The sequence below is a fragment of the Paraphaeosphaeria sporulosa genome (assembly GCF_001642045.1).
Source record: "Paraphaeosphaeria sporulosa strain AP3s5-JAC2a unplaced genomic scaffold CC84scaffold_14, whole genome shotgun sequence".
Taxonomy (NCBI): domain Eukaryota; kingdom Fungi; phylum Ascomycota; class Dothideomycetes; order Pleosporales; family Didymosphaeriaceae; genus Paraphaeosphaeria; species Paraphaeosphaeria sporulosa.
This window is the reverse complement of record NW_017253373.1, coordinates 22,436-33,165: the sequence shown is the minus strand read 5'-3', so window position 1 is coordinate 33,165 and position 10,730 is coordinate 22,436. Positions and strand designations below refer to the sequence as shown.

The window sequence follows — 10,730 nt, the reverse complement described above, 5'->3', positions numbered from 1 at the left end:
GACGCACCGCGCCCATCACACCCGCACCCGCGCCCACACAGCCCGCACCGTCAATTGAGCTCGCCGAGTGCTTGCAACTGCCACGCGCCTAGCTGTCGCACCCTCGCCGCGCAGCGCTCTGCAGCGCGCCCGGCGCAACATGCAGCCCATCATTGCGACCAAGGGCAAAGCGACCCATCTGCGGTCGGTGGCCGCCACTCGAGCTTGTCTGGGCCCGACGCTGATTGCAATAGGTATGAGCTGCCCCAGCGCGCGCACGCCAGCGCCGTATACCCCGTCAAGGCGCCCAACGGCTCGACCATCATTCTATCGGGCAGCGAGCATGGAGTCGGTATCCTGTGGAGAGGCGGCCGCCCGCTGAAGCTGTCCGCGCCTGCCCCGAAGGCGCCCGCAAAAGCACCGCCAAAGGTCAATGGCACCAAGGATGCCATCATGATCATCGACTCCGACGACGACTACGAACCGCCAAAGGCTGTATCACACCCGCCGCTCCCAAAGGCTGAGTTCGACGACGACGAGGAAGAGTTGGATCCCGACCGCCCCTACCCCTCGATTGTCCAGCACCTGCGATTGCCTCTTAATACAGAGGTACTGCACATCGCCGTCCCTCAAGTACCGGCGCCCTCGGAGCTGCAGCCTGGCCAGACCATCCCGCGCGTCTTCAAAGAGAAAATCGTCTTTGCGGTAGCATGCACTGACTACACTGTACGCATCATAACACTTCCTTTAAGTCCGCCACCAAACGCAGCGAAGGAGCGACCATCCACTGGCAAATCCCTGTATGGTGAAGAGGTTGTCAAGATCCCTACTTATGCCGGCCACCAAACCGTTCCAGCTGGCGTGAGCATGACGTGGACGTCGCAATCCGAACGAACCAATGGAGAGGATCCAGAGGATGAAATGGAAGTTGATCAAGACACCGCTACTGCCCCGCTTCGACGAAGTCCTCGGAAGAAACAAGCCCCATCCCAGCCTACGGTTTCGAAAGATACAAAAGGGTTCGAACTTCTGGTTGCGTCGCACTCCCCAGAGCTAGGTGGTCTCTTGAAGATCTGGCGATTTGGCCTCACCGACACATCAGTCAAGGCTACCAACCCCATCTCCCCGTATCAAACCGTTACGCTTGCCAAACCCGCTGCGAAGATAGCCTTCAACACAGCACATTACCCGAAGAAGCGACATTCGCAGCTCCTCGTCGCGGACTCGGCTGGCGTTGCACGTATATACGATCCGTTTGCACCCCGCAAACGTAACGGTGTTTCCGGTGCGTTCATTGCATTGTTCAGAACTCGATTCGAGAATGTCAAATCCAACGTACCATATCCACCCACGCTTGCCTCAAGGAAGCCGATCATCGATGCCGCTTGGGTATCCGGCGGCCACGGCATTCTTGCGTTGCTTGCGGACGGTGAGTGGGGCATATGGGACGTGCAACAAGAGGGCCCAAAGTCATCTACCGATCCGTCTGCTTTTTCTGTCCGGAATTTCGTTGGCACCTCAGAATCCGACAAATCAAGCAGCGGCGCCTCCAGCCCCAAATCACGCAGTAATCGCAGTTCACTGGTGCCAATGACGCCCAACACGCGTCGAAGGACGCAGGAAGTGCTGTTTCAAGGGAACCCATCTAGCTCGATACCAACACGAGGTGGCGTTTCGGTCGCTTCTCTCGCGTCTACCAACGGCGACGCAGCGCTGGAATCAGTCGTCATATGGTATGGCAAGGAAGTCTACCGGCTTAACGACCTTGTCAAATACAGGGCACGAGCTGCTGCTAGTAACGCCGGTAGTTCACTCCCCGGACCTGGACTGTCCCAGGTGCAAGACATACCTTTGCTCGGGGAGTCTATTGTGTCTGTCAGCCAATTTGACACGACCAAGAAAGAGGCTCAGATGGCTGTTCCGAGGAGCCTACTTCTGTCAGCCGGATACCGATTGATCATCTCAACAGTGACTAATCAAGTGGTTGATCGAGACGCCAGCACGGCCTCGACGAAAGAGCTGGGGGAAGAAGAGTCTACCCGACGAACTGACCAAGCTCTGCTGGCTCGCGGTGAACTTGGTCTTGAGGGGATGTCGAGACTGCTGGACAACATGACTGGAAGCGGGCCTAACAATATCCTGACGTTGGGCAACCCACGCAAGGTCTTGTTTGAAGGTCTTTGAGCAATTTTGAAATACCCATACGAACCCAAGAGACGATTAAAGGCGACATAGCCGGGACCCGGTTTAGATGAACATGTAAGATTTGGAAATGCCCGTGATCACGCTCTACCACTTATACTTCTTGCTTTCACATTCCCCTTCCCTTGTTCCTTCCCAACGACTCTATCATATTCGCGGCCTCAGGTGGAGCTCAGAGAACAGATTCATTCCTGCTGCTCAGTATAGCCTTGCGATAGAATAAAGAGACAATACCCAGTCGCCGGCTGCTCAGCTCAGTACACCGAAAGGTCGGAACGGTTGGGCGTCTGGATAGCTGCGGATTGTCGTGCGCTTCATTCTCTTACCCTGCCAAACTTGAGCGGGCTGCGGCTGCTGTGAGGACGGTGCGGCGTAGGGCACATGACGCTGAAGCCTGTCTGTTGATGGGTAAAGCGAAGTGTGTGGGAGGGGTGCAACATGCAGTGGTCCGGTAGAAAATTGAACTGAGCCGATACGTCATGCGGAATCAGCTATGCTGTGGTTGCGATTGTATTCTGTTCATGGGTGACTTGTCTGGTGCAACGGACCGAGCTTTCGAATCCATCAGCCAGCAAGCCGCGGGCCCGCCGGCAACGCGTGAGCACGTGACAGCATCACGCCAAGACAATATATGTTTGCTTCAGGGCTGTGTGGCGGAGGCAGCATGAGCAGGTATAGACAATTCCCACGAGATAATTATGCTACTGAGCCTCTCAACCTCTTCATACCGCTATAAGTGAAACTCTAAAAGCATTGGTGATCACTGGTACCACGACCTGCCCAGGTTCGGCGCGCGATGGACGCGTGCCGGCTCAACCTCATCCCCGCAACTTCTGGACACTTCCTCCGCAACCCAATTTCTCCGCCACCAGCGCGCTGTACACGCTGCGCCCGAAACCATGGCGCAGGTGCTGCCAGCGAAGCGCCCTCTTGGGCTGTCGCATCGCTCCCAAGCAAGTGTGGACAGCTTTGCACCCCGAGTAAGTGGTTTCTGTCGGTCCCATTAATTTCATCTGACCTTAGATGCAGCGTAAACGAACCCGCTTGTCTCATGAGCCCTCCATAGAGCCGAGCGAGGATGATGCCAACTTGTACGCCTCTGCAGACGAACCATCGCCAGAACCTACGGAAGCAGACATACACGGGGACGATGAGGCTCGCTTCGCGCGTGCCTCCCAGATCGTGCGGAAGAGCTTCAGGAAGGAAAGCGACAATACACCGGCGGAGTCTGGCATTATCGAAGAGATTGGCTGCACCAATTTCATGTGCCACGAACAACTCACCGTCAGACTCGGTCCGCTCATCAACTTCATTATCGGCCACAACGGCAGCGGCAAGAGTGCGGTTCTAACTGCTCTGACCCTGTGTCTCGGTGGCAAAGCAACCGCCACCAATCGCGGCCAAAATCTGAAGAGCTTCATAAAGGCAGGGAAAGACTGGTCTACTCTCTCGGTCAGGATAAAAAACCAAGGCCCAGGAGCATACAAGGCCGATCAGTACGGCGATTCTATCATCGTCGAGCGCCATTTCACACAAAATGGCACTTCTGGGTTCAAACTGAAGGATCGGAATGGCAAGATTGTCTCTGTGAAGAAATCGGAATTGGAAGATATTATCGACCACTTTGGCCTGCAAATCGACAATCCCCTGAACGTTCTAACGCAGGACATGGCACGCCAATTTTTGAACGACTCCAACGCCAAAGACAAGTACAAGTTCTTCTTGAAAGGAACGCAGCTGGAAACCTTGGATCGCGATTATTCCCAAATTCAGCAGGAACTCGAGGAGCAGAAGGCCAAACACCAGACTCTGGATAAGGATGTCAAGGAGCTAGAAAAGATATACAGCCGTCTTGAAAAGAAGGCACAAGCTGCACGCGGTCTTAAGAAGTTGCGTGCTGAGGAAACTTTACTCGAGCACCAAGGAGCTTGGTCATTCGTTGCCAACGACGAACTCGAGGCAGCCGAGTGCGAAGAAAAAATATCTGAGATATCCAACACGATTCAGCAACGTAAGGCCGAAGCCGATACAGCGTCCGAAAATTTTGCGCGCCTCGACAGAGCCGTGAACGAGGCAACAGCGGCTACAGAAGAATGTCAGGCCGCACTAGAACCAGCGCAGGACGAGGAAAGGGAGGCCATTGCTAGTTTCACGGAGGCAAGGACAAAACTCTTGGAGTTCAAGAATACTGAACGATCTGTGGTTGGAGGAATGGAGAGGACGAAGAAATCTATGGAGCTCACCCAATCACAGATTGACGAACACAAACAACGACGAGAACTAGCAGATGGAGGCCTCCACGCACAGAAAGTCCGCGAGTTGGAGGACGCCAAGGCAGTGTACGAGCAGCTTAAATCAGTTTGGGGGAATCACGATGAAGCCCTACCTACTTTGAAGAATGAGTCGAAAGAGGCGCAGATTAACCTTCAGCGATTAAAGGCCCAGTTGGAAACTAATGAGCGCGACGAGACGCAGTCCAAGATCAAGATCCGCACGCTTGAGCAAGGCCAAGGTAACTGGACCGATGCTTATCCCAATGGCGAGAACCTGGCGAAGTTGTTGAAGGCAATCGCGGCCGAGCGAGAATTTCACGAAAAGCCAATTGGGCCTATAGGTCACTACGTGGAATTGAAGCATCCAAGGTGGTCGTCTGTACTCGAAAAGACATTGGGCGGCGTCCTCAACGCGTTCGTTGTGACGAACAAGGCAGATGAAGTCATTCTGTCGGACATGATGAAGAAATTCAATTAGTAAGTGGAATCAGGAAGTTTATGCGCGCTCCTGCTGACTGTGATAGTCACGCAACTGCATACATCATCTCGAGGACTGAACGACTGAATACAACTGGTCACACGCCCCACGCTGGGCTGTTGACAATGGAAGGAGCATTGAATGTAGGCCCGTCGCGATGAATCAGCACAGAAGGCAGAGCTAACTAGTTTCCAGATTAGCCATGATTTAGTACGCAATTCGCTGATTACCAACCAATCGATCGAGCAGATCGTCCTCATACAAAATCGCCAGGAAGCCTCGGAGCTTGCTCATCGCAGTCCTGCTCAGCGACCAAACGTGAAAGCAATCTACTGTTGGTCCGACCAAAGTCACAGACTTGGGCATGCGTTCAGTATGAACAATGCGACAGGCACTACTAGTATGAGTGCAATACCAGAGTTCAAAGGACCAATTCGCATGCAAGCAGACAAGGGGCACCATATCCAAGAGGAGAAGGAAAACCTTGCCAGGATTCAACGAGAAGCCAGGGATCTGGAAGCAAGTGTTCAAGCTGCGCAAGTGCAATACACCGCCGCTCAAGCAACACTTCGTAATCACAACACCGCCAAGAAGACCCTCCAGAAAGAGATGGAGCAAGCCCAGGAGGACGTGGACAGACTGGACGGGGAAGTGGCTGCTTCTGTGCCAGACACGGCTCAACTCGAACAGCTTGAGAAGGAGCTTGATGATTTCCAGCAGCAACTGCAGTTGGACAAAGACCAGTACGAAGACTTGATTGGTGAAAAGGACAGTGCTAGCAAGAACTCCAAGGAACACAAGCGAAAAGCCGACGATGCAACCCGGGCCGTGAAGGTTCTTCAGGACAGGCTCAACAAATGCAGGCAGGAGGCCCACGAACGGACGCAAGCGCGCGAAAAAGCACTGCGCCAGAAGAACAGGGCAATAGACCACGTGCAGAAAGCTGAAGAGACAAAGGCCGATTGGCAGCGAAGGCTCGATGAAGTGCAAGTCGACCTCGAGACTCACACCGAAGATGCGAGGAATATTTGTGAGCGGGTGGATGTGCCTCGCGGAGCAACGTTCGACAGTTTAAATCGGAAACTCGAAGAAGCCAGGAAGAGACGCGCTCACCTGGAGAAAGAGCTCGGAGGCTCGCAGGAGGCACTTGTAGCCCAGGCCCTTGCAGCCAAGAAAGCATGGGAAGAGGCAGAGGTATTTGTCAAGAACGGCGAGGCACTCAGGACCAGTCTCACGCACGCGCTCAACCAACGGAAAGAACATTGGAAACAGTTCCGCAGCAACATATCGATGCGCGCAAGGGCGACGTTTTGCTACCTCCTTTCGGAGCGGAGGTTCCGTGGAGTGCTCTTGGTTGACCACAGCAAAAAGGCGCTCGAGATGACTGTTCAGCCGAGTGGGGACGTCAACGATCACGTTGGAAGACAGACCAAGACCCTCTCTGGTGGCGAAAAGTCCTTCTCGACTATTTGTCTCTTGCTCGCGCTCTGGGACGCGATGGGATCGCCACTGCGGTGTCTTGACGAGTTCGATGTCTTCATGGACAGTGTCAACCGGGACGTCAGCATGAAGATGATCATCCAAGCTGCGGCGAGGTCAGTGGGACGACAGTACATCTTGATCACACCGCAGGCGATGAACAACAAGGACGTGAGGAGCATGCGAGACGTGACGGTCATCAAGATGACGGACCCTGAGCGGGGCCAGACAGCGCTCAACTTTTCACGGTAGGGAACCAAGGTGGGACAGGGCGTTCGGGGGCGAGGGAAAAGGCAGGCACGTGGTAGGCGTATATTGGCGTTGGCGGCTTTGTGATCTTCCGGACATACCCCTGGCGCCGGGACATATGGAGGGTATGGCTATACCTCGTGGGCCACATGAGGTGGTGGTCGATTTGGCATCTATGTAGTCGACACAAGCTTGGATTTGACATGGTCTAACAATGCATCCCCACTTGGCGTGCGAGCAGCGCAACGGAACGCAGCGTTGCACCGTCTCAGGCTCCCAGGGTATCGGCTTGGGGTCGCCGCGTGGTCTGACAGAGGGCATGTAGGTCTGAACTGCTTCCTTGCGTCGCCGTCTCAGATGCGCACAGACGGGTGTCACGTCGGCTAGAGTTCGGGTGGTCAGCGCTGGAGTGGAGCGCGAACTGCTTGGTCGATCGGCGGTCGGGATGCTGGGGCTAGTGAAAGACAGGCGCGCGGCGGCGGTTGGCTGAACAGCGCCCTCTCACGTCTCTCCACAAAACACGGCGACAAGCACCTGCTGCGCTGTCCAACGCCCGTCCTGGTCTCCCATGAGGGCTCGAAGCGTCGCGACCCTCGTGAGGCGCGGCCCCGTCTGAACACGCACCATGGACTCGGCACCCAGCTCGCTCAGCTCGCTGCCCCCGAGCCCGCGGACTCGCTCGCCCTCGCTTTCCGACGACTCGCGGCGGCTCACGGCGGCCTCGCCCGACGACGACGACGACAACAACAACAACAACACGCACGCCGCACCGCCGCGCGAGCTCCCCGAGAGCGGGCGCATGAGCCGCGCGGGCACGCTGGCGCCGGCTGGCAAGAGCATGCCCAGCAGCACGGCACCCGCGGCGCAGCCCACGGCCAGGGAGCGGGCGCGAGGCCCGCTGCGGCTGCTCGACCTGCCCGTGGACATCCTCAAGGACATCATACACCAGGTGAGCCGCCCCGCCCCCGCGCTGCGCTGCCAGCCCACTGACCGCGCAGCTCCCGCACACCAACGACCTCACCTCGCTCTCGCTCTGCCACTCTGCCCTCCACCGGCTGACCGTGCCCTGCATCTACTCGCGCTTCGACATTGTGTGGCCCGATGAGAGCACCCACTCGGAGCCGCGGTCGGGCGTGGATGCCCTCACCTACGGCCTCGCCACGCTGGTCATGGGCGACGACTGCTTCCCCCACCAGAACCGCTCGCGCCACCAGTGCAGCGTGCCGGCCACCGCCAGCAAGCGCGCCACTCGCTACCCCATCACGCGCCGCCGCTTTGGCAACTACTACGCCCAGTTCACCAAGAAGTTCTCCCTGGGCAACGGCCCCGCCGCCTGGGTCCACGAGTACATGATCACCAAGGAGGGCGGCAAGATGCTCGGCACGCTCGTGGCCCTCGCCATAGCCCGCATGGTCAACCTCGAGACCTTTGTCTGGGACATGCCCACCGGCGTGCTCCGAGACGTGTGGCTGGCACTGTCCAGCCTGGCTGATCGCACCGACGGCGACGACTGCCGTCTTGAGCGCCTGTGGATACGATGGCATGACAACAGCATCGACGCCCCGGTGCCCCCGCCTGCGCCGCCCATGATTCTCAACAACGTGAACGTACCTCCGCCGCCGCCCACGGGCCACCCCAGCGCACCGGTCGCTGTCCAGCCGTCTCTCGTGGTCCCGCCACACTTCCACGCCCACGCCACCCCTGCGATAGACCGGGTCGAGCATCCCACATTCTCCGTCATCCCTCCGCTGAAGAGCCTGAGTGTTCTCGACATCGATGAACTGCCGTATCTGGATGAGATGAGTATTCTGATTGCTCGGTCCCAAGACAAGCTCCGCGAACTCAGGGTTGGCATTGCCCCGCAAGCGCAACAGCGCGACTGGGTCGCTGCGTGGGAGGGTGAGGACATTCAGCAGGTCGACTACGATGCTTCATGGACCGGTGCAAGTGCAATAGGAGAAAAGAGATTGGGCGGCGTGCTGGGTGTCCTCGTGGGCCGGGTCCACAACCTGCGGCATTCTGAAGAGCAGACCGCTCACCAGCTCAAGAGCGCTGCAGTCGGTGGTCGACCTCTTGGATTGCCAGTCAAGTTTGGAGTTACAGGGGCTACGCCTACGCCTGTAGCTCCATTGGCGGATCGCGAGCCCGACCATACCACGGACCACTTTCTCTTCGGACACCCTCTCGAGCCCGTGGTGTCTGAGGGAGTCAGCATTGTCGATGAGATGCAGTCACTCAACATACAACCACCTGTAGATCCGTGGGACGATCCTTATGCGATTAATCGGAAGGCTGGGCACCGGGCATCAGCATACTCGGCTTCAAGTAGCGAGGACAGCGTTCCAGTAGAAGAGAGGTTGACAGGGATGCTGAAGTTGGAGGTGTTGGAGCTGGAGAGGGTGCCGTTATCAGTCCCGGTGCTCCTAAAAGCATTTGACTGGTCGTTGCTCACGACTCTAACCCTGCTCAATTGCAGCAATCACGAGCAGCTGTGGAAGTCTCTTCGGAGAACGTACACCCCACGCTCGCCGTATCCTAATGGTTCTCCATCTTCCTCAAAGGCCTACAAAGCTTCCTACACACTCAGGACCGAGTACAGCCTGAACCTCAAGAAGATACACACCAACACCGTCTCGCCTTCACTGATATCATTCCTCAAAGAGACGTTGGCTCCTAACAGTCTAGAAGTTCTCTTCCTCCAGGAAGGCCGATCCTACCAATCCACCGTGACCGTAGACGCCATCTACCGCGGTCCCCTGCGCCGCCACCGCGCCAGCTTGAAGAAGCTGATGATCGACAGCAGCGAGAAGGGCCAGGACGGCCATGCAACGGGCAGCTCGCGCTGGCGGCGCTGGATGCTCAACCACAACATCCTCACCTTCATTACCAGCGGCAAGATGAACAATCTGCGCGAGCTCGCCGTCTCCATCGACTACAAAGACTGGGTAAGACCTCCATCCCCTTTTCTGCGCCTTTTATTTGTCAAAGAAGATTGGATTGGATTAGATTTGCTAATGTGGAATGGAAAACAGCATCACTTCCTCCAACGACTTCCGCACATTCCGCACATCCGCTCCCTCTACATCCCCTACATCGCCGACCACCTCCACGGCAACAACATTGACCCGCGCGAGCTCGCCTACCAGATCCTCGACATCGTGCACCTGCGCCCGGAAATCGAGCTCTGCTACATGGGGCTATCCTCCAAGTGTTTCGAAATTCTCGAGAATCGCCCGTCCAACTACGATCTTAGGCATGAGGCCGGACATGCTACGCAACACTACGCAGCCGAGGACCCCGGGCTGCTGAGCGAGGACGAGAGCGAGGCGACCGAGGACGAGGAGGACGAGATGGATGCTGGCGGTGCGGGCTTTGACGAGGGGGAGGACGACGACGAGAGTGAGGAGGGTGAGAGTGTGGCGAGTGTGAGTGAGGATGAGAGTCTGGCAGGGGAGGGGGGAAAGCGGCCCAAGTTGAGGGTAAGGGAGATTTTGTTTTACGAAGAGAGGGTTGAGGCGTTTAGACGGAGGCATGGGGTGCTTCGGCCGTAGTGCGTTGCAAGGAGGTGCAAGGATATGCGACACGGATTGGAATAAGGTTTGCGCATTTTGGCGTGCGGGATTCGGTACGGTACTTCGGATGGGACGGCGCACGGAATGACCGAGTGATATCCTGTTTTTGCTCGAGTTGGGCTTGTTCACGAATGGATATGCTTCCCACATATATATATCATAAATTCCATCTTCTCGGTACGGTCGTGTAGGTTAGCTTGGTAGATAGCGGTATCGTCGCAATACGTGTATGCAATCAAGCATGTCGCGCTATTGCGGTCGTGTGTTGTACGTGAGAGTAACATAGTGAGAAGCGATTGGAAAGGAGCCTCTGTCTCTGGTCTGTTTAGGCTCTCAGCTCCAGGGGATCGTGGGTGGGAAAAGTCATAGGCGCGTAGCTATTTACAGATATCAAGCGAGGTAGGCCGGGGATGGCAGGCGGCGGAGGCGACGGAGTGAGGACGTGAGCTTGAGAATGACTGAGCACAAAGCTCACCCTCGTTGTTAATTGACTTGATG

The 10,730-nt window shown here is 56.6% G+C and overlaps 3 protein-coding genes across 3 annotated transcripts; all 3 read left to right on the top strand.

Annotated features, from left to right (window-relative positions):
* Positions 1-139: 139 nt before the first annotated feature.
* Positions 140-2,163, top strand: CC84DRAFT_1222563 (uncharacterized protein; the record flags this gene model as incomplete). The annotated part of the gene is made up of 2 exons (XM_018183387.1): positions 140-183; positions 234-2,163. The coding sequence occupies 2 exons, from the start codon at positions 140-142 to the stop codon at positions 2,161-2,163; spliced, it is 1,974 nt and encodes a 657-aa protein (XP_018029907.1).
* A 917-nt stretch (positions 2,164-3,080) lies between these two features.
* Positions 3,081-6,663, top strand: CC84DRAFT_1222562 (dna repair protein-like protein rad18; the record flags this gene model as incomplete). The annotated part of the gene is made up of 4 exons (XM_018183386.1): positions 3,081-3,161; positions 3,211-4,931; positions 4,979-5,075; positions 5,128-6,663. 4 exons carry the CDS (start codon positions 3,081-3,083, stop codon positions 6,661-6,663), a joined length of 3,435 nt encoding a protein of 1,144 aa, XP_018029906.1.
* Positions 6,664-6,974: 311 nt separating this feature from the next.
* Positions 6,975-10,469, top strand: CC84DRAFT_364537 (uncharacterized protein). The gene is made up of 3 exons (XM_018185931.1): positions 6,975-7,609; positions 7,659-9,605; positions 9,693-10,469. The coding sequence occupies exons 1-3, from the start codon at positions 7,286-7,288 to the stop codon at positions 10,209-10,211; spliced, it is 2,790 nt and encodes a 929-aa protein (XP_018029905.1). The 5' UTR covers positions 6,975-7,285; the 3' UTR covers positions 10,212-10,469.
* The last annotated feature ends 261 nt before the right edge of the window (positions 10,470-10,730 follow it).

Excerpts from the sequence above, each read along its gene's own strand:
- CC84DRAFT_364537 (XM_018185931.1), top strand. The coding sequence starts at position 7,286 with ATGGACTCGGCACCCAGCTCGCTCAGCTCGCTGCCCCCGAGCCCGCGG. Across the intron at positions 7,610-7,658 it reads TCAAGGACATCATACACCAG|CTCCCGCACACCAACGACCT; the intron begins GTGAGCCGCCCC and ends CTGACCGCGCAG. Across the intron at positions 9,606-9,692 it reads CCATCGACTACAAAGACTGG|CATCACTTCCTCCAACGACT; the intron begins GTAAGACCTCCA and ends AATGGAAAACAG.